Raw genomic sequence first — 27,485 nt, forward strand, 5'->3', positions numbered from 1 at the left:
AAGGTGGGGTGGGGGAGGGAGGTAGGGGTGGGGGAGGTGATGATGAGAGAGCAGACGGCATGAGAAAGAGCCCAATGGTGGTGTCTTTGACAGGAAGAAACTGAAGCGGGACACAGGTCTGACTCGCATGACGTGCTCTAAACAGCTTTGACAGGAAAAGGAATAAGGCAGAGAACGGAGAAAGAAAAGAAAAGAAAAGAAGAAAAGGTACATATAAAGAAGAAAAAAAGAAAGAAGGAAAGAAAGAAACAAACAAACCAACAACAACAACAACAAAAAACAAAAAACAAAACACAACAAACCCACCAAAGAACCAACGAACAAAAACACACATTTTGTTTCAGGGAATCTGGTCTTCAACAATCAGTAATGTGTAATGTGTAATTTTCACGACTTCCCCAAGCTGGTACACATCCACTATCCATGCACCTTCCTCTTCCCTTTCCCCTCATTCTCCTTATCCCCCCCCCCCCCCCCCGCCCCCCCACACCCCAATCCCTACCCAGCGAATCACTCTTCACGTATAAAATAAAACACAAAATAATCACAGTCGCCTATCAATGGTTTGGCCACGTGCTCAGTGAACCACGACAACGCTCAGTCACACACCAGTTGTGACAAGCTGCAAGCTGGTTGTATGTGAGGTTGAAGCAGACACATTTCCAGTCTAAACTAAAATTCAACTTTGAATTTTAAATTTTGGCGAATGTTCTGTTCGTCACATGATGGTTTTTTCAGCCACAGTTATGGTTGAACCAGTCAACGTGTGTTCACGTTTTAGAAGAAAGAAAACAGTCGTTATTCAGCTGACGAAACATTTATCATCATTCTGCTTAAAGATTCGAGCTTTTGAAAAAACCCAAACATTTGACTGAACCAGATGTAAAATAATGCACAGAAGTTTAGTCCATCACCTTATGTTTATAAACGCACAGAATGGTTTAAATGTTGTGAAAACTTGTTTTTATGTTGTACCAGTGCTAATGTGCAGCATGCATCTAGCGCACGCCAAAGAACCCATGGCATCAAAAGGGTTGTCCTTGGCAAAATTGTGTAGAAAAATCCACTTTTGACAGGAAAACAAACACACTTACAGGTAGAAAAAACAAACGGGTGGCGTTCTCACTGAGGCGACGCGCTCTCCCTGGGGAGAACAGCCTGAACTTCACACAGATAAATCTGTTGTGACAAAAGAGCAACACTACACTACACTACACTACACTACACTACACTACAACGCAACACAAAATGATTATGACTAAAAGACAACGCCCGGTTGGAAGCCATAGATACAGTGCACCATAACAAGACCAGGTCCGTTTCGCCTATTCCCGTTTCACCTATTCCCGTTTCGCCTACTCGTTGATCGTGCCACCACCCTCCATGGCCTCCAGAGAATTGAACTCTTTGTCCCCATTTTACCTTCCCGCCAGTCCCATAAGCTTCTTTCTCTCTCTCTCTCCCTCCCTCTCCCCTCTTCTCTCTCCCTCCCCCCCTCTCTCCCCTGTCCACCTCTCTTTCTCCTTCCCCCGCTCTCTCCCTACCTCCCCCTCTCTCTCTCTCCCTCCCCCTCTTTCTCCTTCCCCCGCTCTCTCCCTACCTCCCTCTCTCTCTCTCTCCCTCCCCCTCTTTCTCCCTCCCTCTCTCTCTCCCTACCTCCCTCTCTCTCTCTCTCCCTTGTCTTTGAATACATTAGAACTTATCTCATCTTTTCTCTCTGAAAGAAAACAACTTGTGTCCACAAATGGTTCAAAATCAATGTTATTACCAATTAACTATGGTGTACCTCAAGGTTCTGTTTTGGGACCTATCTTATTTTCTGCATATATTAACGACCTACCCTTATCTATCAAGACACCATGTGAAATGTTTGCTGATGACACCACCATTCATACTAGTCATACTAACCTATGTATCGTATCTCTTTCTCTTCAGGAAAGTATTGACCAATTGATTGAATGGTCCGAACTAAACCACATGTGTCTCCATCCTAAAAAAAACAAAATTCCTAATAATCACAACAAGACAAAAACGTCAAAATATATCCATAAACTGTTCGCCTATTTTCATCAAAGGTGACAAGATTGAAGAAGTTGACCACCATAAAATCCTTGGCATCACTATCGATAATAATTTGTCATGGTCACATCATATTTCTCTGTTATGCAAACAGGTATAAAAAAATATCTATCAACTGTCTAGAATCAAACACTTTTTGGATCTTCACTGCCGAAAACTATTTGTCAGTACTTATATAGAATCACACATTTACTATGCTTCGACAGTGTGGGATTCGGCGAGTGACAGTATTATAAAACCTCTATTGAGTCTGCATAGAAGAGCTGTAAAATTGATTCTTTTAAAATCTTCATCATTGACTGTATCTGATTATAAAGCTCTCGATATCCTCCCACTGAAAACAAAACTTCTATTTAACAAAGGTCTATTTATGTTCAAAATCATGTCTGGATTTGCTCCCCCCCTCGCTGAAGAATAAATTTGTAATCAACACTCATCGTCATCTTCATAAAGTTATGGTACCACTTCCAAGGATCGATCTTTTTAAATCTAGTCTGTCTTATTCAGGGGGCTGTTTATGGAATGAATTATTATCCTGCCTCAATGTAAACACTGTAAAAAGCATCCCTAACTTTAAAAACATATATCGTGCACATTTATTGAAAAACATGTGATTATGTGACACATATCAATTATAAACAAAAAATCATGTATAGATTGTCAATATATATACGCCTCTCTCCTCCCCTGTCAGTCTCTATGTCTCTCCACTGTCACTGTCACTATATCTGTCTGTTGTCAGCCTCCCCTGCCTTCTTTACTCTTCCTCTTGTCCATTCTTCCTTCCGCTCTCCACCACGCCCCTACCCTATTGTCCTCGTTGTTATTCATCTATCGCGATATTGTATTGTACATACGTTCTATGTTATGTTTGCACATGCTTATGCAATTTTGACGTTGATGTTGTGAATTGACTCTCGCTTTTTATTTTTTTATTTTTTTTTACTTTGTTGCTTTTTTTTCTTCCAATTATTATTCATGCCCAGAGGGCTGGATGTAAAAAAGTACTTTGTGCTTACTCCTTTACCCTCGTAAAATAAAATTTCGTTCGTTCGTTCATTCGTTCCCTCCCCCTCTTTCTCCCTCCCTCTCTCTCTCCCTACCTCCCTCTCTCTCTCTCCCTCCCCCTTCTCTCTCCCTCCCTCTCTCTCTCCCTACCTCCCCCTCTCTCTCTCCCTCCCCCTCTCTCCCTCCCTCCCCCTCTCTCTCCCTCCATCTCTCTCTCCCTACCTCCCCCTCTCTCTTCCCCCCCCTCTCTTTCTCCCCCTCCCTCCCTCCCTCTCCCTCCCTTCCTCCCCTCTCTCCCTCCCTCCCCCTCACTCTCCCCCCCTCCCCCCTCTCTCTCTCCCTCCCCTCTCTCCCTCCCCCATCCCCCCTCTCTCTCCCTCCCCCCTCTCTCTCTCCCTCCCTCCCCTTTGTGTGTGTGTGTGTGTGTGTGTGTGTGTGTGTGTGTGTGTGTGTGTGTGTGCCCAGGGCTGGGTGGAAAAAAAGCATACGTATTTGCTTATCTCATTTCCCTGGTAAAATAAAATTTCGTTTCTTTTCGTTTCGTCCCCCCACCCCACTCCCCCTCTCTCTGCCTCTCTAACATACACACACTAATGTTTGCGCACATCTAGTACTATCAGCTTCTATGAGCACTTGTAATTCTCCACGGTTTTTGAGACAGTCAGAAATACTATGAACGCTTTCACGGGTGTCACTTCAAAGCGGTAATGATGCAATTCAGTGTAGGATAAAGCTGTGTCAGTTTTCAAAGCGACAGAGGCGGACAAATTTCACTGTTTCCAAATTATTATCAACACAGAGACCACACCGTCAACACAGAGACCACACCGTCAACACAGAGACCACACCGTCAACACACAGGCCACACCGTCAACACAGAGACCACACCGTCAAGACCACACCGTCAACACATAGACCACACCGTCAACACACAGACCACACCGTCAACACAAAGACCACACCGTCAACACACAGACCACACCGTCAACACAGAGACCACACCGTCAACACAAAGACCACACCGTCAACACAAAGACCACACCGTCAAGACCAGACCGTCAACACAAAGTCACACAAAGACCACACCGTCAACACAAAGACCACACCGTCAACACAAAGACCACACCGTCAACACAAAGACCACACCGTCAACACAAAGACCACACCGCCAACACAAAGACCACACCGTCAAGACCACACCGTCAACACAAAGTCACACAAAGACCACACCGTCAACACAAAGACCACACCGTCAACACAAAGACCACACCGTCAACACAAAGACCACACCGTCAACACAAAGACCACACCGTCAACACAAAGACCGGGCCAGCGATAGGAAAAACAACATGACACCGAACACCAGAGAGGCCACCAGAAGTCAAGCTCTCGTCAGCAGGTGGGGCGAAGGGTGGGGGCGGGAGGGGTGTGTGGAAAGTGTGTGTGCGTGGGAGATTAGGGGGAGGGGGTGGATATTGGGTGGGTGGGGTGTTCGAGTGGAGGAACTGCATGATAGAAAAGGAAGGAACCGTCAACCCTGGACCCACACTGTTTCTGTGAAGGGGGAGAGGTAAAAAGTCCTTGTTCCAGAGCCGGACAGTACTTACCGAGTTGGCAGACTGCTGGGTGGGAAAGGCTGGAATCAAGTTTCCCTGAGTGCTGATTCTCTTGTGAGCGGTTCTGCAGTTTGGTAGTTATTTATTTTCATTCATTTATTTTGTTTTCTTTTTGTTGTTTCTGTTGGTTTTGCCATGTTTGTTCAGGTAGGATGTGTGTTTTTTGTAGGATGTGTGGGGTTTTTTTTGTGTTTGTTTTTTCTTTTTTCCTTTACGTGCGTGTTGGGATTTCTCTCTTTTTGTTTGAAGACATTGTACGTTTTTCTCTGTTCTTTTCCGTCTGTCCTTTTCATATTTTCTTCCTGATGTCTTTCTTTCCTCCTCTCTTAGCTTTTCTTTTCCACTTGTTCTTCTTTCTCAAGGCCTGACTAAGCGCGTTGGGTTATGCTGCTGGTCAGGCATCTGCTTGGCAGATGTGGTGTAGCGTATATGGTTTTTGTCCGAACGCAGTGACGCCTCCTTGAGCTACTGAAACTGAAACTGAAACTTGGTGCTGTTCTTTCTTTCCTTTCTTTCAGCTGGTCCTTGCTCCCTCCCCTGCATTCCTTCCGTCTTTCTTTCCTGTGAAGAGATGGCATTTTGGCGGCTTATTATCTGTTTGTCCAATGAACAAGGTGAGGGGGCAATGGAGGAGAAGAAGAAGGAGAAGAAGAAGAAGGAGAAGGAGAAGAAGAAGAAGGAGAAGGAGAAGAAGGAATTAACAGAGGGGAAGAGGAGCAGGAAAGACACACACGCAAACACTTATGAGCACGCATACGCGCGCGCGCGCACACACACACACACGAATAAACGGACACGCACATAATGACACACACATGCACACATATACACCCCCCCACACACACACACAGACACAGACACACACACATACACACACCATACAAGAAACCATAAATCTGTATAAGCATTTATCAAGTGTGGGTGTAAACACTGCACCTGTCTGTCAACTTCTCGATCCCACAGAACGGCCACTGTCACGTGGTCATGTGGGGCGACAGGGAGAACAGGGTGCTACACCACCAACACCAATGATGTCAGTGTGTGTGTGTGTGTGTGTGTGTGTGTGTGTGTGTGTGTGTGTGTGTTCCGTTCACCTCAACCCCCACCCTTTTTCCTTCATCTGTTTATTTGTTGCGTATTTGTAAAATCATTTTCATTTCTTTTCTCCATCACCGTACTGTCAAAGACCCGTTAGAAGTATGTAGGGTCGCTTCATGTTTTTCCATAATTATGATCATGCAGTCGCGTTTGGAATACAGAATAATCAAATAATGTTACCTGTAGTTGCTTTATGTCATGTAGAGAGAGAGAGAGAGAGCAATCTCAGCCCGCCATTTGTTATCTGACTGTCCAATTCTCAGTGCTCAATGTAAAACAAGGGGATAGATCTGAGCGCAAGATACGACGATATTTGTAAGATTCCTACAAATAAACATAAATCGCTGAGGACATATGCCACTCGATCTTTGGTGGGCAGCCTGTATTTCTTTTTACTGGTAGTATGATGAGCCCTTCACCCAATGCCTCACCCCTCCACTGTTGGCTTTATTTTCTCCTCAGTACCCCCCCCCCCCACCCCCCTCCCCAAGCCCCCGTCCTCCCCCGCTCTATTTTCAATCCATCAGCCATTCTGTACACCCATTGTATGGGTGTATGTGTGCTGACAAGAATGAATGTGTAGGTGTCTAAATAAGTGAATCGACAATAAACCAATGAGACGAAGATCATTTGGTCAACCAGTGGTGGACAACATCTCACTGCAGAACGAAGTAGAGGCCACAGTTCACAGCACTTCTGGCAATAGTCGAGTCGTGTGACACAGCTCAGCTGACCCATGCACGCCAAAAGCAATAGATCTGATTTAAAATAATGATATATAATATGACAATAATACAATCTCCCGCCTCCTTTTCTTAACCAATAAAATGTTGGAAACTTTTGACTCAAGAGAACAGACGTCTCACTGCCCTTAAAATGACGTCATGGCTGTCGTGTTGGAACGCAGTGTCTCGTTCTCTCTGCAATGACGACATAAGCGCGCAAACCACAGACCTTTCGAATTGCATTTTCAGCGTCTTGTTCTATGACCCATGTTCATGGCAGACAACCAAACTTGATAGGTCACTGTGCTGAGGCTTCACGTCAGCATGCACGTTGGCTAACGTACACCGGTGAGTTGGAGGAATTTTGTCACGAAGGTTCTGTCATGCTGCACGCGCGATACGTTCTTTGCCTTTCTGTTTCCATTCAGTTGCATGGCTCACAGACTGGGGCGTGTGCAGTTGAACAAATGGAGGTGTGCGTGAACGCTTCCGCACATGCAGCAGGCCCCCAGTTAAGTGGTAGACATTAGTGGTTTGTCCATCGATCTGTGCTGGATTGTATAGTGTTAAGCCTAATGAATTATTTTCTGCACCTGCGCTCTCTCCATAGGCTTAGGACTTTTTTTTTTTTTTTTTTTTTTTAATTTTAATTTTTTTTAAACACTAAGAGCTGCTGAGATCTGTCATGCAACCCAGCTAAGGTGTCATCGCGAAGGTTTTTCTTGGACGCCTCTGGTGATGCAGTATCTTTTGTTACATTATTCAAGACACCAGGAATACAGAAATGTTATTTGGTACCCGCTATATAAAAAGCAGAAAGTTGATAGAAGGGCAACAAGGTTTGTTGTTGGAATGCAGGATATACCATATGAAGAATGATTGAAAGTGCTTAATTTGCCATCTTTGGCAGAATTAGAGGTGATTTGATAGACATATAAAATACTTCATGGTATAATTAGACCAAATAACATTTTTCAAAAAAGAAACTTCTACTGATATAACAAGGAATGCTACCGATAAACTATTCATTAAGTATTCAACGACTAGTATTCGAAAAAAATCTTTTGGCAACAGAATTTCACCTTACTGGAATGCACTACCTTTGCATGTCAAGAGAGCTAACAGTGTTAACACTTTCACAAATCTCCTTGAACAGGCAAAAAGTAACAGCAATTTGAAATTCCTGTATGATGAATGATAAGAATTATCATTGTTACTCCTGAGCACTGGCACTGTCAACTCCAGTGGATGTATTGTTAGACTGGGACGCTAAAAAGGCGCGAGGCTAATGAAACGTCCCTAGAACTGAACTGGACTGAGACATAGAGTTGAAAAACACCCGCGATGTGAGTTTGCCGACGGTGCCGCTGAATTCCTCGTGTTCCTGGTTGGCTGTGCTGCACGTGCTGAGTGATGTCAACATCAACAGTCATTGTGGATTCTGTTCAAGAGGAGTCCGTTTCCAGCCGGTGGAGTGGCGGTCTGTTGGTAGCCTGTCCACCAAGAAAGCAAGAGAATCTGAGCGCAGGGGATCGAATCCCGCACTTGTCACTATTTTCTCCCCTTTTCGTTAGAACTTGAGTGGTGGTCTGGACGCCAGTCATTCGAATGAGACGTACAGTTAGGTCCCGTGTACAGCATGTACTTAGCGCACATTTAAGAACAAACGGCAACGAGAAAGTAATCCTTGGCTAAATTCTGTAGAAAAATCCACACAAATGTACACGTGCATGTGTGCGGCGAGATTGTAGCCTGAGTGAATGACACAGGAAACGAATGATGAGCAACTTGCAGTCGGCTGTAGCCAGGTAGGCAGCCTGTTGTACAAATGACTCTGTGGTTGACTCTGTACAGAGCTTTGAGTTTCGTCTCTGACCGAAGATAGGCGCTATATATGAGTGATGACGATAGCAATAGTAGTAATAGTAGTAGTAGCAGTAGTAGTAGTAATGATAATTCCCATATCAGGGTGTCCAGCACAGCCTGCTCCATACAGCCTGTCAGTCATGTTTTCACAACACAAAGGACGTGTGCGTCATAAATCCTACGTTCTGCACTTCACTTTGTGGTTTTTAACAGTGATGCCATGCTGCGCGTGGCATGGTTGTGTGTGTGTGTGTGTGTGTGTGTGTGTGTGTCTGTGTGTGTCTGTGTGTATTTGTGTGTGTGTGCGTGTGTGTAATGCGTGTACGTGTGTGTAATGCGCGCGTGCGTGCATGTGTGTGCGTGCATGTGTGTGTGTGTGTGTGTGTGTGTGTGTGTCCACAAGGAGGGGACGTGATGGGATGCCAAGGAAGCAAGTCTGGACAGTTCCATCCGCTGTCGGATGATGACAAAGTGAAGGTGCGAGAGAGCTGGCAGTGGTTCATGGAAGATGAGCATATAAACCTGAACACCGGTCTCATCTTTATCAAGTGAGTTTGAAAAGTTTGTTTGTATCTTCCTCTCCCTCTCCCCCTCACCGACTATCTGGGTGTCTCTGCCATCCTGCCTGCCTGCCTGTCTGCTTCCACTCTCTGGTTGTCGGTGTTTGTACACACACGGTGTCCGTACCCCCCCCCCCCCCAACCCACGTCCCCCCCCCCCCTCCACCCTTTTTCTCTGAAGGGGCGGGATGGCGATGAAGAGTGTAATGTTGGAAAAGTACCGCTATGTCTTTTCATTGTGCTTTGATCCCCTTTTCTCCTTTACATGGAATGTTGGAAAAGTACCGCTATGTCTTTTCATTGTGCTTTGATCCCCTTTTCTCCTTTACATGGAATGTTGGAAAAGTACCGCTATGTCTTTTCATTGTGCTTTGATCCCCTTTTCTCCTTTACTTTACATGGAATGTTGGAAAAGTACCGCTATGTCTTTTCATTGTGCTTTGGTCCCCTTTTCTCCTTTACATGGAATGTTGGAAAAGTATCGCTATGTCTTTTCATTGTGCTTTGATCCCCTTTTCTCCTTTACATGGAATGTTGGAAAAGTATCGCTATGTCTTTTCATTGTGCTTTGATCCCCTTTACTCCTTTACATGGAATGTTGGAAAAGTACCGCTATGTCTTTTCATTGTGTTTTGATCCCCTTTTCTCCTTTACTTTACATGGAATGTTGGAAAAGTACCGCTATGTCTTTTCATTGTGCTTTGGTCCCCTTTTCTCCTTTACATGGAATGTTGGAAAAGTACCGCTATGTCTTTTCATTGTGTTTTGATCCCCTTTTCTCCTTTACTTTACATGGAATGTTGGAAAAGTACCGCTATGTCTTTTCATTGTGTTTTGATCCCCTTTTCTCCTTTACTTTACATGGAATGTTGGAAAAGTACCGCTATGTCTTTTCATTGTGCTTTGGTCCCCTTTTCTCCTTTACTTTACATGGAATGTTGGAAAAGTACCGCTATGTCTTTTCATTGTGCTTTGATCCCCTTTTCTCCTTTACTTTACATGGAATGTTGGAAAAGTACCGCTATGTCTTTTCATTGTGCTTTGGTCCCCTTTTCTCCTTTACTTTACATGGAATGTTGGAAAAGTACCGCTATGTCTTTTCATTGTGCTTTGATCCCCTTTTCTCCTTTACATGGAATGTTGGAAAAGTACCGCTATGTCTTTTCATTGTGCTTTGATCCCCTTTTCTCCTTTACATGGAATGTTGGAAAAGTACCGCTATGTCTTTTCATTGTGCTTTGATCCCGTTTTCTCCTTTACATGGAATGTTGGAAAAGTACCGCTATGTCTTTTCATTGTGCTTTGATCCCCTTTTCTCCTTTACATGGAATGTTGGAAAAGTACCGCTATGTCTTTTCATTGTGCTTTGGTCCCCTTTTCTCCTTTACATGGAATGTTGGAAAAGTACCGCTATGTCTTTTCATTGTGCTTTGGTCCCCTTTTCTCCTTTACTTTACATGGAATGTTGGAAAAGTACCGCTATGTCTTTTCATTGTGCTTTGATCCCCTTTTCTCCTTTACTTTACATCAGGGTCAGGGCTGGATGTAAAAAAAAAAAAGGGGGGGGGGGGGGGTATGTCCCGTGCTTATCATTTACTCTAGCTGATGAATAATTTTGTCTGTGAGAGCCACGCCCTGCCCCCCGCACCCCCCCCCCCCTCCCTTGCCCTCTTTTTGTACAGCTCTCTCTAGTTCTCTGTCTCCGTATACGTAGCGTAATAACCTTGAAGAGGCATCTTAAAAGTTTTAAAACACGCAGGCACATAACCCAACCCAACTCAACCCTACACTACACTACACTACACTCGCCAATACTACACTGCTCTGCACTACACTGCGGTTGTCTACGCTACACTGCGCTACGCCACACTCTGCGCACTACACGTGCTCTACAGTCATACCTTCACTTGCCACCTCACGCCCCCTTCTCCCCGCCCCCATCCCAACCCCACACCTATACTCTCTTTCTCTCCCCTGCTCTCTCTCCCTCTCCCTTTCTCTCAATCTGTCTTCCACGCACGTGTCACGATCCACTTCAAAGAAAGGACAGACTGAGCCCCATTTCTTGGTCAACGCTCTGTGATCGATGAAGTCGATATCCCGCCAGCAGACTGAACACTGTTGACACTAGCTGACGGTCTACTGTGTGTACGTGTGTAGGGTGGTGGTGAGGGTGGTGTTGGGAGGTGGGGGGCGAGTGGGAGTGGGGTGGTTGGAAGGGTTGGGCGGAGGGGGGCGGGGTGCTTTTCTCTAACAACAGTTTAACATGACTGCCAAGCGTTCTTCTTTTTCTTCCTTCTTTCTTTCTTTCTTTTCCATTTGTTGATCATACTTCTTCTATCTATCTGTCTGTCTATCTATCTGTCTGTCCGTCCGTCTGTCTGTCTGTCTGTCTATCTGTCTGTATATCTATCTGTCTATCTATCTATCTGTGTCTGTTATCTATCTGTCTATCTATCTGTGCCTGTCTGTCTATCTGTCTATCTATCAGTCTGTCTGTCTGTCTATCTATCTATCTATCTATCTGTCTGTCTGCCTGCCTGTCTGTCTGTTTGTCTATCTATCTATGTATCCATTTATCTATCTGTCTGTCTGTCTCTCTATCTGTCTATCTATCTATCTGTCTGTCTGTCTGTCTGTCAATCTATCTATCTGTATATCAGTCTGATTACCTGTTTCATTAAGCAGCACGAATAAGAACACAAAACAAACGTTGAAATCCGAGCTACATAAGGATAGCTCTGGCTCGTTTTTCTGAACGATGGCGTGGCCCCGTGATGTCCACGTGTTGTGGTCAGCCCAGGGAAGGCACCGTGGCGGAATGGACAAAGCGTTGGGATTTCTGACCCTGCGTTCACCAGTGATCAGGGTTCGAGGCCCCGTTTCGGCATGGTGTTGTGTCCTTGGGGAGGGCACTCTACACCGATTTTTCTTCACTCCACTCAGGTGTTGTTAGTGGGTACCTGAACTGGATTGGGGAAGGTTAGAGCGACGGAAGGAGAGGACTGGATAACGTTTACATTTCCTTTACACACACACACACACACACACACACACACACACACACACACACTGTGTGTGTATTTGTGTGTCTCTCTCTGCGTGTCTCTCTCTGTCTCTCTTTCATTGCACGTCTAATATCACACAAAGGGAAAAGACGTGAAATTAAAGGAGGAAAACACGCACTCGCACACACATAAACGCACACTGACTGACAGAAACGAAACTAGGAAAAGACCCCTCGATGTCCTGTCTCCACCATTTATTTTCTTCAACGATTTGTGATTGGTTCGTACCACCAGCGGAATGAACAGTGTTGACTCTGTCTCTGTCTCTTAGCAGCATAACCAAACACGCTTAGTCAGGCCTCGAGTGCATGCAAATATATTTGTGTACCAATGAGAGTGGGTTTCTTCTACAGATTTTTGCTAGAGGACAACACTTTCGTTGTCATGGGCTCTTTTTCAGTGCGTCAAGTGCGCGCCGCACACGGAACCACGACTTACCGTCTCATGACTAGACGCTCAGTTCCATTTTCCAGTCAAACTCAGGAGAAAAAGCGGGTGTGGGATTCGAACGCAGACCCTAATGGACTCTGTATCGGCAGATGAGCGTCTGATCCATTCTGCCATCTTCCTCCGTGTGTGTGTGTGTGTGTGTGTGTGTGTGTGTGTGTGTGTGTGTGTGTGTCTGTTGTGTGTGTGTGTGTGTGTGTGTGTGTGTGTGTGTGTCTGTTGTGTGTGTGTGTGTGTGTGTGTGTCTGTTGTGTGTGTGTGTGTGTGTGTGTGTGTGTGTGTGTGTGTGTGTGTGTGTGTCTGTTGTGTGTGTGTGTGTGTGTGTGTGTGTGTGTGTGTGTGTGTGTGTGTGTGTACAGCAAAGTACAAGGATCGAGTAAGGTTATCGACATTCTGTTTGACAAGTCATCGATCATTTCCTCTTGGGACTAGTTGGAGGAGACGGGTGTGGGAACGAGGGAGGACGGGATAGAGGGGAATATGGTATCGGCAGGTAGACGTATGAAGAAACTGGTTATTTATTGGGGTCAACATAATGTACAGCTACAACGCACATAGACTCGGCTTGGAAATACGGTGAAAACACCTTGCAGGAGAGTATAACAAGCCAGCATAGCACAGCAAAGCTCACAACACTTCCCTTAAGTACAGAGGTAGGGCATATAACGAAAACAATGACAACAGCAACAACAGTCACAACATCAATAACAGCAACAGCGCGCGCGCGCGTGTGTGTGTGTGATACATGCATGCTTTTACACCTACCCTTATTCCAAACAAACTTGAAACACACACACACACACACACACACACACACACACACACACACACATACTTGGTGATATATCTTTGCTTTGAGTGTCCTAAAATCACCCACAATTCCTGCCACAGTATCAGTATCAGTGGCTCAAGGAGGCGTCACTGCGTTCGGTCAAATCCATATACGCTACACCACATCTGCCAAGCAGATGCCTGACGAGCAGCGTAACCCATCGCGCTTAGTCAGGCCTTGAGAAAAGAAGAAGAAGAAAACAAAAACAACATCAAACAAACAACACCAACAACAACAAAACAGCAACCGAAAATGTAAATATGTCGCCAGCTTGAACTACCAGAGCTGAAGGATATGGGACATCCACTAACCAGACCCCATGCTAAACAAAGAACACTAACCAGACCCTACACTAAACAAAGAACACTAACCAGACCCTATACTAAACAAAGAACACTAACCAGACCCTATACTAAACAAAGAACACTAACCAGACCCTATACTAAACAAAGAACAATAACCAGACCCCATGCTAAACAAAGAACACTAACCAGACCCTATACTAAACAAAGAACACTAACCAGACCCCATGCTAAACAAAGAACACTAACCAGACCCTATACTAAACAAAGAACACTAACCAGACCCTATACCAAACAAAGAACACTAACCAGACCCTATACTAAACAAAGAACACTAACCAGACCCTATACTAAACAAAGAACACTAACCAGGCCCTACACTAAACAAAGAACACTAACCAGACCCTATACTAAACAAAGAACACTAACCAGGCCCTACACTAAACAAAGAACACTAACCAGACCCTATACTAAACAAAGAACACTAACCAGACCCTATACTAAACAAAGAACACTAACCAGGGCCTACACTAAACAAAGAACACTAACCAGACCCTATACTAAACAAAGAACACTAACCAGGGCCTACACTAAACAAAGAACACTAACCAGACCCTACACTAAACAAAGAACACTAACCAGACCCTATACCAAACAAAGAACAATAACCAGACCCTACACTAAACAAAGAACACTAACCAAGGCCTACACTTAACAAAGAACACTAACCAGGCCCTACACTAAACAAAGAACACTAACCATGGCCTACACCAAAGAACACTAACCAGGCCCTACACTTAACAAAGAACACTAACCAGGCCCTATACTAAACAAAGAACACTAACCAGGCCCTACACTTAACAAAGAACACTAACCATGGCCTACACTTAACAAAGAACAATAACCAGACCCTACACTAAACAAAGAACACTAACCATGGCCTACACTTAACAAAGAACACTAACCCAGGCCCTACACTTAACAAAGAACACTAACCAGACTCTACACTTAGCAAAGAACACTAACCATGGCCTACACTTAACAAAGAACAATAACCAGACCCTACACTTAACAAAGAACTCTAACCAGGCCCTACACTTAACAAAGAACACTAACCATGGCCTACACTTAACAAAGAACAATAACCAGACCCTACACTTAACAAAGAACACTAACCATGGCCTACACTTAACAAAGAACAATAACCAGACCCTACACTTAACAAAGAACGCTAACCAGGCCTTACACTAAACAAAGAACACTAACCAGGCCCTACACTAAACAAAGAACACTAACCAGGCCCTACACTTAACAAAGAACACTAACCCAGGCCCTACACTTAACAAAGAACACTAACCAGACTCTACACTTAGCAAAGAACACTAACCATGGCCTACACTTAACAAAGAACAATAACCAGACCCTACACTTAACAAAGAACTCTAACCAGGCCCTACACTTAACAAAGAACACTAACCATGGCCTACACTTAACAAAGAACAATAACCAGACCCTACACTTAACAAAGAACGCTAACCAGGCCTTACACTAAACAAAGAACACTAACCAGGCCCTACACTAAACAAAGAACACTAACCAGGCCCTACAACACTAACCAGGCCCTACACTAAACAAAGAACACTAACCAGGCCCACACTAAACAAAGAAAACTAACCAGGCCCTACAACACTAACCAGGCCCTACACTAAACAAAGAACACTAACCAGGCCCTACACTAAACAAAGAACACACCCACCCCTACAAACAAACCAAACCAAACGACCGCACCTCCCCTCTATCCTTCTTGGTACCCAGTGGCACGGGTCGACACAACTATAATTGATAGGAATCTCTTGTGGCATTTGTACGCCAGCAAAAGAAAAGAACAGGACTGCTCAGGCAGACGTCCACAATACACGCTTCGCAAACATCCTTTCGGAAATCTGTGTTTCTATTTCTGCCATGTCCGACAATGCTGTCCAACAATGATGCTCCAAATACAAGCCCAGAATACCCTCCTCCCTTCAAAGCCTCCATGTACATGTGTCTGTTTCTTCAATCTTCACCCAGCCATGATTCCTTTTTATTCACGCTCTTAAAACCCTTTAACGAAATTGTGTGTCTTCATCAACAACGATGCCCCAGTACACGAGTCCTGCACAGTGAATTCTTATCAAACAGGTGTCAAAGCGTGCGGACTGGTCCATATAGGCTACACCACATCTCAATGCTTTTTAAAAAAAAGAACGGATGCCTGATTTTCGCATAAACCCAACGCGTAGATCAGACCCTGAGAACCTTCCCCAGGTTTGTGTAAAATATTGACATGGAATGGATGAAAAACTTTGTAGATACAATAAAACATAGTAAAGTGAAAGGTACATAGCTACACCTGTCTTTATTGTTGTCTCAAACAAAACATTTCCAACGGTGCTTTTTTTCCCTGCTGGACAGCCGGTAAAACCCCACGTATTCAGTCCCATCGCAGGCAAAGGAACTAAACATAAGCCTTGCTGTTGGAACTTCACGCCCACTAAAGAAAGCCTCACGAACGACTCTATTCCCCGGACCCCAGCGGCAAAGCCTGACAGTGGGAGTGCCAGAAGACAGCACAAAGCTGAACGACTGTTGGGATTGTTAAAGCACGTCGCGCGTGGAAGTTTCAATGCGTAGGTGCGTTCGTCGTTTATCAGGTGCTTGACATGCTAATCAACTGGCTTACACGTCTATTCGCTCTGCCCCGGACACCGGAAAGCATGGCAACGCTGACATACACAGTATGACCGTAGTTCAAGTAAAATATAGTTGTTACTTGACGTAAGCACTGAGTAGAAAACACGTTCGTTCTATTCCTTTGAAGAGCAGCCGTTTACAAACAAAAATCACCTTCATTAAAATACCTCTCACACTGAATTTCCTATTCATTTCAGTAGTTTCATCTTGAAGTTTCTGTTTCCATTTGTCCACGGTCAGTTCACTATAGACCAGCTTGGCTCAGGGCCAAGCCAAATAAATGCTGATGAAATTCCAAATAAGAGACAGAAAATATTGTTTACGTTCCAAATATCAAGAAAGAAACCAAACAACAACAACAAACAAAAAACAACAACGAACGAACAAACAAACAAACAACAACAACAACAAAAGCTATTAAAATTCCAAATATAGCAGACACAAATACTGATTATGTTAAAAAAATAGAGAGAAAAAACTAATTAAGGATCCAAATAATGAGAGACATAAATACTGTTTTAGTTCCAGATAATAGAAGACAAAATTACTGATGAACGTAAGGGGCCATTCTATGACTGTCTCTAAACCTGACAAAACTCTAACACTGACACCAACCAGCGAGGAACTGAACAGTGGTAATGGTTCAAATAAAAGAACAGTTCAAAACAGTTTTTGTTCAGTCAAGTCAGGGCAGTCTAGTTATCGCAGCATTCGCCGAGAACACCAAGGCGAAATAACTGCTGGTCGAAACTCACACACAAGTTACAGATATCCGCTCATGTCAGGTTAGCAATACACACTGAATTCCGAGTTTATCCCGATGCTGTCATCGTAAAATTGTGTTTGATATTCCACGGTCAGCCAGACAGTGGTGTTGAAAAGAACTGGACACACGCCTTGTTCCTGGGAGGCGTTCCTTCATGTTGACTGACTCGTCCACCTCCGTTCATCCTGAGACTAAGGCGGTACAGCTTGGCACTGAAAGGCGCCAGATCAGTGGCCACCAGTGTGAAAGGGCGAGCTTTATGACGTGAATACTGCCGACCTCAGAGACGCCATGCCATACGTGCCAGCATAACTCAAGTCCCCATTCCACACCTTGCCATTTTGCAATATTCTGGACCCAGATTCTGAGCCTTGTCCCATCCTGGCCATTATCAAAGAATGGGGCACGAACAACCCCATTCCTAGGTCCTAGTAAGAAGAAAGAATGAAAGAGGACGGGTTTTACATTGATAAGAACCTTGGACAGTTGAAATACGCACACCACGCGTGCTGGTACCGAGGTGGGCGTGTTGTATCAGACGAAGGGGACCATGGCTTCAATCAGTAACTATGCTTTTCGGGACAGTGGATTGATGATAATGATTATGATGAGCAGTATTAGTCTCAACGATTATGTAGCTGTTTCTTTTTATTGAGTTGTTATATATCAGTGGATTTCGTCTGTTGCTGATCACTGACAGTGTGGCACAAACAGGGGAAACTCACAGCTGTTTTCCGTGTTTCTGTAATGATCGTTCAGATTGTTCTTTTTTGTACATTAAAGAAGGACAGTCATTCATCACATTGCCCAGGCTGGACTGGTGTGGGCCCAGTGTGTGACATAGATTTCCACACGCAGGACGTGGACATGCCAGGACGTAGTGCGCAGAAGGAAGACAGAGTGGAGACGCCAAGGCCCTCGCTCCTTGTTGCAGACCGTGGATGGACATGGCTGTCATTGTCGCAGCATGGGGCACAATCAGCATGTAAAAGATGACACATATGCAGATCCTGTGGAATGGCATGCATGACGAATGGAGAACGCGAAAGAGGTGGCATGCTGAACTCAAACGTCAAGCCTTACGGCTGTATCCACATTTCTTCCCCTCCACTCCTCTGCGTGACTGGTGGAGTGAACATCCACGCCTTGTTGTGAACACTACTCATTCCGTCTGGAGGGGAAATTTGTAGATATTGCCGTTGGTGCCACCAGCCCTGACTGTGTCCTGATGGGTGACAACGCTGACCCGTAGGGGCCCGGCCTCAATGACCAGTACACGGAGAATGCAGACCACTCAGGGTATGGACTGGCAGGCCAGATCACAGGACCCGACTCCTGCTGCACGTGCAGAGCATCGTGGGTACCAGTGTTCAGGCCGGCATGGCCCAGGATCATCGTGGGTACCAGTGTTCAGGCCGGCATGGCCCAGGATCATCGTGGGTACCAGTGTTCAGGCCGGCATGGCCCAGGATCATCGTGGGTACCAGTGTTCAGGCCGGCATGGCCCAGGATCTGAGAGACGCACTTCCAGACGAATGATTCGGCGAGGCACTCGCTTCACGGAGTTCCCTCTTGGCTGTTATTGTGATGACGATGATGATGGTGGTGACGATGATTATGGTTATGGTGATCGTGATGGTAATGGTGATGATGGTGATGATGATGATGATGATGGTGATGATGGTGGGGATGATGAATATAATGGTGATGATGGTAATGCTGAAGATGGTGATGACGATAGTGATGGTGATGATGGTGATGATGATGGGGATGATGGTGATGAGGATGGGGATGATGAACATAATGGTGACGGTGATGATGGTGGGGATGATGAATATAATGGTGATGATGGTAATGCTGAAGATGGTGATGACGATAGTGATGGTGATGATGATGGTGATGATGATGGTGATGGTGATGATGATGATGGTGATGGTGATGGTGATGATGATGATGGTGATGATGATGGTGATGATGAATATAATTGTGATGGTGATGATGATGGTGATGATGAATATAATTGTGATGGTGATGATGGTGATGATGATGGGGATGATGAATATAATGGTGATGGTAATGGTGATGATGGTGATGCTGAAGATGGTGATGATGATAGTGATGGTGATGATGATGATCATGATAGTGATAATACTGATGATGATGTTGTCGATAGTGACGATGACGATGATGGTGATGATGATGACAACAACGCCGATAACGACGGTAATGATGACGATGACGGTAAACACGACGACAGCGACGATAAGGATGACAATTTCGAGTCGCCTCCCATCCACGATCACATCCACCACCACAGGTTGTTCGAATTAGCGCCCGATAGCAAGAAGCTGTTCATCTTCGGGAATGACGATAGCCGCGAGGCGATGCTGGAGGACCCCAGGTTGCAGGCCCACTGCCGCAGGATCGCCGACGCCTTGTCTCTGTTGGTGGACAAGCTCTATGACCAGGAGGCCGTCACCAAGACTATCACCAACCTGGGCGGCAGACACATCGCGTACGGGACCAAAGAACGACACATCCCGGTTTGTGAGGGGAAGGGGTGTGGGATCGAGGGGAGAGGGTGCGGGGAGGGGTGGGGGGACAAACACACTAGTTTCGGGGTGAAGGAGGGATATATATATAGGGGTGAGTTGTGGGGGTGGAGGGAAGGGGTGTGGATGTGTGTGTTGGGGGCAGGAACAGACACTAGCTTCGGGGTGAAGGAGGGCTAAAAAGGGTAAGTTGTGGGGGTGAAGGGAAAGAGATTGGAAAAAGGGGGTTGAGTTGGGTTGGGGCAGACACGCTAGTTACGGGGGCAGGGAGGGGAGGGGGCCAGGGGGGGGGGGGGGGTGAAGGATAAGCACATTGGGGGAGAGGTCATGGAGTGGCTGAGGAAGCCCTGCCAGACTGAGCAGTCGTAGCAGTCGTTGACGCCCTCTTTCAGGCGGCGGCCGAGGGGGTGATGTGCGCCCTGAAGGCGGCCCTGCAGACCAGGTTCACCCCGGAACACGAAAAGGCCTGGACCTCCTTCCTGGGCATGGTGAGATGGCTGGCTGCCGGCCCCGCCCTTTGTCTCGCTCCTTTTGTGTCGGTTCTTTGTTTGGCTGTTGGATCTCATCGGTGATCTGTCTATCTGTCCGTCCGTCAGTCCGCCTTTCGGTCAGTCTGCCCAGTCATTCACGCTTAATCTAATCAATCAATCAATCAGTCAACCAGTCAATCAGTTACTCCATTCATTCATTTATTCATTCATCCATTCATTGACACTTAACCATCCTAGCAACCAACCAACCAACCAACTAACCGTCTGTCCGTTCGTCGTCCGTGCATCCATCCCTCCATCCATTCACACCAACTAATAAATCAGTTCATTGATCGATTCAACCCAGACCTATTCATTCGTTCGTTCCTTCGTTCGTTCATTCATTCATTCATTCATTCATTGATGCTCACAAACAAACCCATCCACACATTCATTCAGTAATTCATTCAGTGATGTTGAATGTTAAAAAACAGCATGTGGACAATGGTCAAAACGGATACTAATTCAGGAACATTTTTCTTTTAGATTTATTTTTTATTTAGAATGTTGATCAGCAGGCTTAGTTTTGCATATAAACGTACAAAAAAAAAGCATTTCACAAAAAAAAACAAAACAACAAAAAAAAAACAACAAAAAACACACACAACAAAAAACAAAACAACGACTAAAAACAAAAAAATCAAAACATAATTTAGCCGTGTTATGAGCCCAGTGTTTTTTGTTTTTTGTTAAAAAAAAAAAAAATATATATATAGATTTCTAAATGATATATATATATATATATATTATTAAGGGACGGTACAAAAGAATTACTGATTTACTGTATTAAAGGCCAGGAACATGTAGAGGCCAGGAACGCGTAGGCCAGGATCATGTAGAGGCCAGTCACAATTTTTTTTTAATTGTTTTATTTACAATAGTTATGAGAAGATAAGAAGACAAGAAAAGACAAGGAAGACAGTGCTGTAATGTGGCGAGACGCTGGCCGTTGGAGCGACACACACTGTGTGTGACACACACAGTCAATGCTCAGCTAGCTGTCTAACTGGCTCAGGTGAAAGTGACCAGTGATCACCCACTCTGTTTAATTATGCGAGTTACGTGAACTGCAAAGACGCCCGCGTGGCCCCGTGAATCAAAAGGGCCCAATTCGGGCTAAATTTCAATAGAACTGTGTTTGTTACAAGGTGTTTAACGATAGATTTCTAAATGATTCCTGAACCGATTTACGTCGGATTGGTCGCAAAACGAAGAGCTCAACACCTACTTTCTAATGAGTATAAAATAAAGTGTTGATTATTAAAGATGAATTTATAATATTAATTTAAGTCACCTAAAAAGGGTCACATTTAACAAGATTGTCGCAGAAAATTACAAACAGTAATAGTGTGGTTTAGTTTCCAAGAGCAGTCACATAAAGAATTCTAAACTGTAGCATTATATGTGACGAGAAGACAAAATGACGTAAGCTCAGTGTCAGTTGAAATCTTTACACTGAGGAACGATTAAACTGAAATCAAGTATGCTTCTAACTGATTAAAGTGTGTGTATGTGTGTCAGCACAACAGATATAATCTGCAGTGAACGATAATATAGATTTGATTTAATAAATGGTTGGAGCTTTTGTCTAAAAGGGGATTTCCTTTCGAATTTGGAATGGCGTCACGCATTATGAGTGAGTAATTGAAGACCAGCGTGTTAGTTGCGAAAAAGGCGTCTGCTATTCAGTACCTGTGCGATACAGTCAATGAAGCCAGCTGAGCGCTTGGCTACAAAAAAGTAAAAGGAAACAAAATAGCACACTTACAGGGACACACAGACATAAACACACAGACACAAAGACACAGACACAGACACAGACACAGACACACACACACACACACACATTAGCTATGAAAACAGTTCAATGGTACCCCAACTTCCATATTTTTCCTTGACTATTTTGTTGTTGAGTTTTTTCAAAATATTCTCTCAGTCCGACGAAAAAAAACAATCATTCAATCACACCATCTCCTGGTAAACAGTTGCTGTTTTGGTGGAAACACAGACACGGTAATATCACAGACTGCACATTATCACAGACCGCTTATGGTGTCACAGTCTACAAGGTATCACAGACAGGAGTGGCATGATTTAAACCACTTGATAAGAACGGTCATCCCATTTACCCTGTCAGTTCTAAAGTAAGCCGTGGCTAGGCTGATGGAAAGCGTTTTTTTTTTCCTTCTTTTTTTCTTTTTTTCCGTTCGTGGGCTGCACATCCCACATTCGCTCGTATGTATGCCCCGAGAAGGCTTTTACGTGTTTGACCATTTTCAACCAGCCATGTTGGCAGCCATACTCCGTTTTCAGGTGTAGGCATACTGAGTATGCTTTTGTTTACATAACCCACCGAACACTGACATGGATTACGAGATCTTTGACGTGCACAGTTTGATTTTCTGCACCCGTATACACACGAAGGGGGTTCAGGCGCTTGCTTGTCTGCACACTTGTCATGTTGTATTGTATTGTATTGTATTGTATTGTATTGTGTTGTGTTGTGTTGTGTTGTGTTGTGTTGTATCGTATTTCTCTTTTTGTCACAACAGATTTCTCTGTGTGAAATTCGGGCTGCTCTCCCGAGGGAGAGCGCGTCGTTACACTACAGCGCCACCCATTTTGTTTTTTTGTATTTTTTCCTGCGTGCAGTTTGATTTGTTTTTCCTATCGAAGTGGATTTTTCTACACAATTTTGCCAGGAACAACCCATTTGTGGCCGCGGGTTCTTTTACGTGCGCTAAGTGCATGCTGCACACGGGACCTTGGATTATCGTCTCATCCGAATGACTAGCATCCAGACCACCACTAGTGGAGGGGGAGAAAATATCGGCGGCTGAGCCGTGATTCGAACCAGAGCGCTCAGATTCTCTCGCTTCCTTGGCAGACGCGTTACCTGTAGGCCATCACTCCACACTGATGTTGGGAGATTGGACAAATTGCCACCAGGTGTCTGACAGGGACTCGAACCCCTGACCCTCAGATTTCAAGTCCAACGCTTTAACCGCCCGGCTGTTGCGCTCGTGTATGGCCAGCGCTGATCAGCATGGGCTGGAAAGTGTATGAGAAAATAACCTCATTCCTTTTCTGCTTTCTCTTTCTGCAGTTTGGAGCGCTCTTTATCCAGGGCATGAAGGAAAAAAGAAAAGGGAACAAATAGACTCCCACCCTTCCGCCCTCCTGTCTCCCACCCCCACCCCCTTCCTCCCTCCTGTCTCCCACCCCCACCCTCTTCCTCCCTCCCTTGTCTCCAATCCAGTCAACAGCCAGATGACGTCATTCTTCCAGAAACTGCTGGCTTCCCTCAGCTGGTGCAGCGTTGTCCAGTCCGGAAAGAGTCCACACGTTCTGTTAGCAGTCCATGTCAACTCCAACTGGAAACCACCTTCTCCAATCAGTCCAACTCTACAGTGAATCCTGATATGGATTTTTTTGGTTGTGCTTTTCTTGGCCTCTTTTCCCTTTGGATTTTTAATATCAAAATAGAAATAAAAAGAAATGAAGACAAACAACAACAACAAAACTAGTAAAAACTATTTTTGAAAAACTTTAAAGAAATCAACAAAAAAATAAGAGCAACAAACAAAATACACCCCCTTTGATTGTGCACTGTATAATTCCGGCAACACAATACTTCGTTGAAGCAGATTCAGTCCACTGACCATGCACACTGAGTTGTTGACATTATCTGCATGGTTTCCACAGGTATAAGATACACAGGCACTCCTGTATGCACACTGAGTTGTTGACATTATCTGCATGGTTTCCACAGGTATAAGATACACAGGCACTCCTGTATGCACACTGAGTTGTTGACATTATCTGTGCATGGTTTCCACAGGTATAAACTACACAGGCACTGTATGCACACTGAGTTGTTGACATTATCTGTGCATGGTTTCCACAGGTATAAACTACACAGGCACTGTATGCACACTGAGTTGTTGACATTATCTGTGCATGGTTTCCACAGGTATAAACTACACAGGCACTGTATGCACACTGAGTTGTTGACATTATCTGTGCATGGTTTCCACAGGTATAAACTACACAGGCACTGTATGCACACTGAGTTGTTGACATTATCTGTGCATGGTTTCCACAGGTATAAACTACACAGGCACTGTATGCATACGCTCACGAGTTTCACTTTTAGTTTCAGTTTCTCAAGGAGGTGTCTCTGCGTTCTGACAAATCCATATTTGCTGCACCACATCTGCTGGGCAGATGCCTGACCAGCAGCATAACCCAGCATGCATATGTATTTGTGTACCAATCAAGGCCTGACTAAGCGCGTTAGGTTACGCTGCTGGTCAGGCATCTGCTTGGCAGATGTGGTGTTGCGTATATGGATTTGTCCGAACGCAGTGACGCCTTGAGCTACTGAAACTGAAACTGAAACAATCATAGTTTATTGTTTTCGAAAGAATTTTGCCCGAGGACAACACTCTCGTTGCCATCGGCTCTGAACGCGCCAAAGCGCGCTGCTCACGATTTATCGTCTCGTCCGAATGACTATACGCTCAGTTTGATTTTCCAATCCAACTTCGGAGAAAAGGTGATAGCGGGATTCGAACCCAGACCCTCACGTCCTCTCTGTGTTGACAAACGGTCGTCTTGACCATTCTGGAAACTCTAAAGGAATGCCATCGGCACCCGGTGTTCCCAGGCGGTCAGCCATCCACGTACTGACTGGGCCCGACGTTGCTTTAGTTCAGCGATCGGACGAGAACCGGTAACGTGGAATGACGGAATAAACTCGTATCTGTTAATTCTAAAGTGATCGAAGGGAAACAACTGTTGAGACTTTCGTTGTATCGATACGATTATTTCCCTTAAGTCTTTCTGGCGGTTGAAGGTGATGAAGGGAGCTTGGTGAATCTTTGTCATCTCTTTAACACATGCACACAGGCGTAACATCAATAAAGTTGTATTCTAAAACCCAGGGATAATTTCATAGTGGCGCTTAAGCGCGCGCGTGTGTAAGTGAATTTTTTTTCTGTTTTGTTTGTTTCTGACTTTCTTTAGTCTCATATGATAATCCCAGGAACTGATCAACAGATGAGGGAGAGACCCCGTGTGTGTGTGTGTGTGTGTGTGTGTGTGTGTGTGTGTGTGTTGACAGCAGTAAAACAAAAAATCTTGTATTTGCCTCTGTAACTCTACATGTATGAACTGAGTGTTGACCCACGGTCAGGCTGTTGTCATTCAGCCGAGAGAAATGTGTAGACATTAAACTGGAAGACAATAAGATTCTGCTGTATAAATGTGGCAACATGCGTGGCTTGTCCCAAGTGTTGAACAGGGCCTGTATGTTGACGTATGCTGGTCGTGCACTTGCGCGCATGACGTGTGCTGGTCGTGCACTTGCGTGCACTGTTCACTGTGTGCTTCTTGCCCCCCCCCCCCCCCCCCCACACACAGATGCACACACAGATGCACATACACACTCGCGCGCACACGCATGCACATATACGCACTCATACACGCACACACACATGCGCGCGCGTACGCACACAGAAACACACACACGCACGCACACGTACACAAGCACACGCGCAGACAGACACACATACACACACACGCTCACTAAGACACACACACACACACACACACACACACACACACACACACGCACGGACGCACGCACGCACGCACATTACAATCGTACCCTTCCCCCACCTTACCCACGTACCCTCCCTCATTCCCTCCGCCCCCATGCCCCCCCCCCCTCCCCCCCCCACACACATACAGATACATACATGCGCAGTAACTCGTACCCCGCCCCCATGCCCCACCCCCCCTCCCACACACACACACACATACAGATACATACATGCACACTAACTCGTGCCCCGCCCCCATGCCCCACCCCCCCTCCCACACACACACACATACATACAGATACATACATGCACACTAACTCGTGCCCCGCCCCCATGCCCCCCCCCCTCCCCCCCACACACACACATACATACAGATACATACATGCACACTAACTCGTGCCCCGCCCCCATGCCCCACCCCCCTCCCACACACACACACACATACAGATACATACATGCGCACTAACTCGTGCACCGCCCCCATGCCCCCCCCCCCTCCCACACACACACATACAGATACATACATGCACACTAACTCGTGCACCGCCCCCAGTCCCTGCCCCCCCCACTACCCCCTCCCCCCTCCCCCCACAGTAGCAGTGACAGGATCCATAAAAAGTTTGGGAAGTTGCCAACACCATCAAGAACAGAGGATGGAAAAATACCCCCCCCCCCCCCCCACCTCTCTCCGCTCTCGGCGTTACGGGCTTGGCATCTCCTGGTTTATACGGTCAGTTAAATCCTCCACAAGCGCGATACGGCACGGACAGTTGATGAACAATACAGTTTACATCGCTCTCTCTCTTCTGTCTGGCAAAAATAAATAAGCGACAGAAACAACAACAACAACAACAACAAACGTTCAATAAAAGAAAGAACGAATGACGAAGGACAAGAACAGACAGAGAGACAGAATGATAGAAAGAAACAGAAAGAAAGAAAGGAAGAAAAAAAAAAGAAAAAGAAAGTACCCGCACATGGTATCCGTATTCATGTTCAGGGTTAGGACGAAAGAAAGAAAGAAAGAAAGAAAAAAGAAAAGAAAAGAAAAATCGAACGAACGAATGAACAATAAAAAGAAGGAAAAACAGATCCACAAAACCAGCACACACATATAAAAGAAGAAAGAACAAAAGAACGAACTAACAAATGGGAGGAAAGAGAGAGGGAAATAAAGAAACGAAAGAACCCCCCCCCCACGCCCCTCCCCCGCCCCCCCAAAAAAGGGAAAAAAAGAAGAAGAAAAAAAAAAACAAAAAAACCCCCAGGAAAGAACAGTTAAAAAAGAGAAAAAAAAGAAGAAAAACAAAAACAAAAACAAAACAACAAACAAAAAAACAAGAAAACAAACATCATCCACGAGAGATGGTAAGCATTGAAAAAAAAGCCCACCATGTTATGTAACTCGAAAATACTGTTAAATGTATTCCCCCCCCCAAAATGTATGTACAGTCTAGGAAGTTGTATTTATTGATATTTTTTTTATGAGAAGAATAGGTTGCTGCTTTGTGGCATAGTGAGCAAAGAATTATATGTTGATCTGTGTTTTATAGTGAGAAAGGGAAGAAAACAACAAACCAAACAGAAAAAAACCTCCAACACACTTTCCCAACTTTCTAGGTTCTTGTGCATTCTCTAGTGAGCAGGAACCAGATCCTTTGCTCTCTTAACTGGCTGTGTTAAGAACAAACAAAACA

General features: G+C 45.0%; 1 protein-coding gene across 2 annotated transcripts; it reads left to right on the plus strand.

Annotated features, from left to right (window-relative positions):
• Positions 1–4,650: 4,650 nt before the first annotated feature.
• Positions 4,651–25,413, plus strand: LOC143296196 (uncharacterized). 2 transcript variants are annotated; one of them, XM_076608009.1, is made up of 5 exons: positions 4,651–4,757; positions 8,796–8,940; positions 19,418–19,643; positions 20,045–20,140; positions 23,289–25,413. In XM_076608009.1, exons 2-5 carry the CDS (start codon positions 8,807–8,809, stop codon positions 23,340–23,342), a joined length of 510 nt encoding a protein of 169 aa, XP_076464124.1. In that variant the 5' UTR covers positions 4,651–4,757; positions 8,796–8,806; the 3' UTR covers positions 23,343–25,413. The 2 variants fall into 2 exon arrangements, with proteins under 2 accessions (XP_076464124.1, XP_076464123.1); XM_076608008.1 differs by having other exon boundaries at positions 4,652–4,777.
• Positions 25,414–27,485: the final 2,072 nt, after the last annotated feature.

Source organism: Babylonia areolata, chromosome 21 (genome assembly GCF_041734735.1).
Source record: "Babylonia areolata isolate BAREFJ2019XMU chromosome 21, ASM4173473v1, whole genome shotgun sequence".
In the NCBI taxonomy this organism is placed as follows: Eukaryota; Metazoa; Mollusca; class Gastropoda; order Neogastropoda; family Buccinidae; genus Babylonia; species Babylonia areolata.

Excerpts from the sequence above, each read along its gene's own strand:
- LOC143296196 (XM_076608009.1), top strand. The coding sequence starts at position 8,807 with ATGGGATGCCAAGGAAGCAAGTCTGGACAGTTCCATCCGCTGTCGGAT. Across the intron at positions 8,941-19,417 it reads ACCGGTCTCATCTTTATCAA|GTTGTTCGAATTAGCGCCCG; the intron begins GTGAGTTTGAAA and ends CCACCACCACAG. Across the intron at positions 19,644-20,044 it reads CCAAAGAACGACACATCCCG|GCGGCGGCCGAGGGGGTGAT; the intron begins GTTTGTGAGGGG and ends GCCCTCTTTCAG.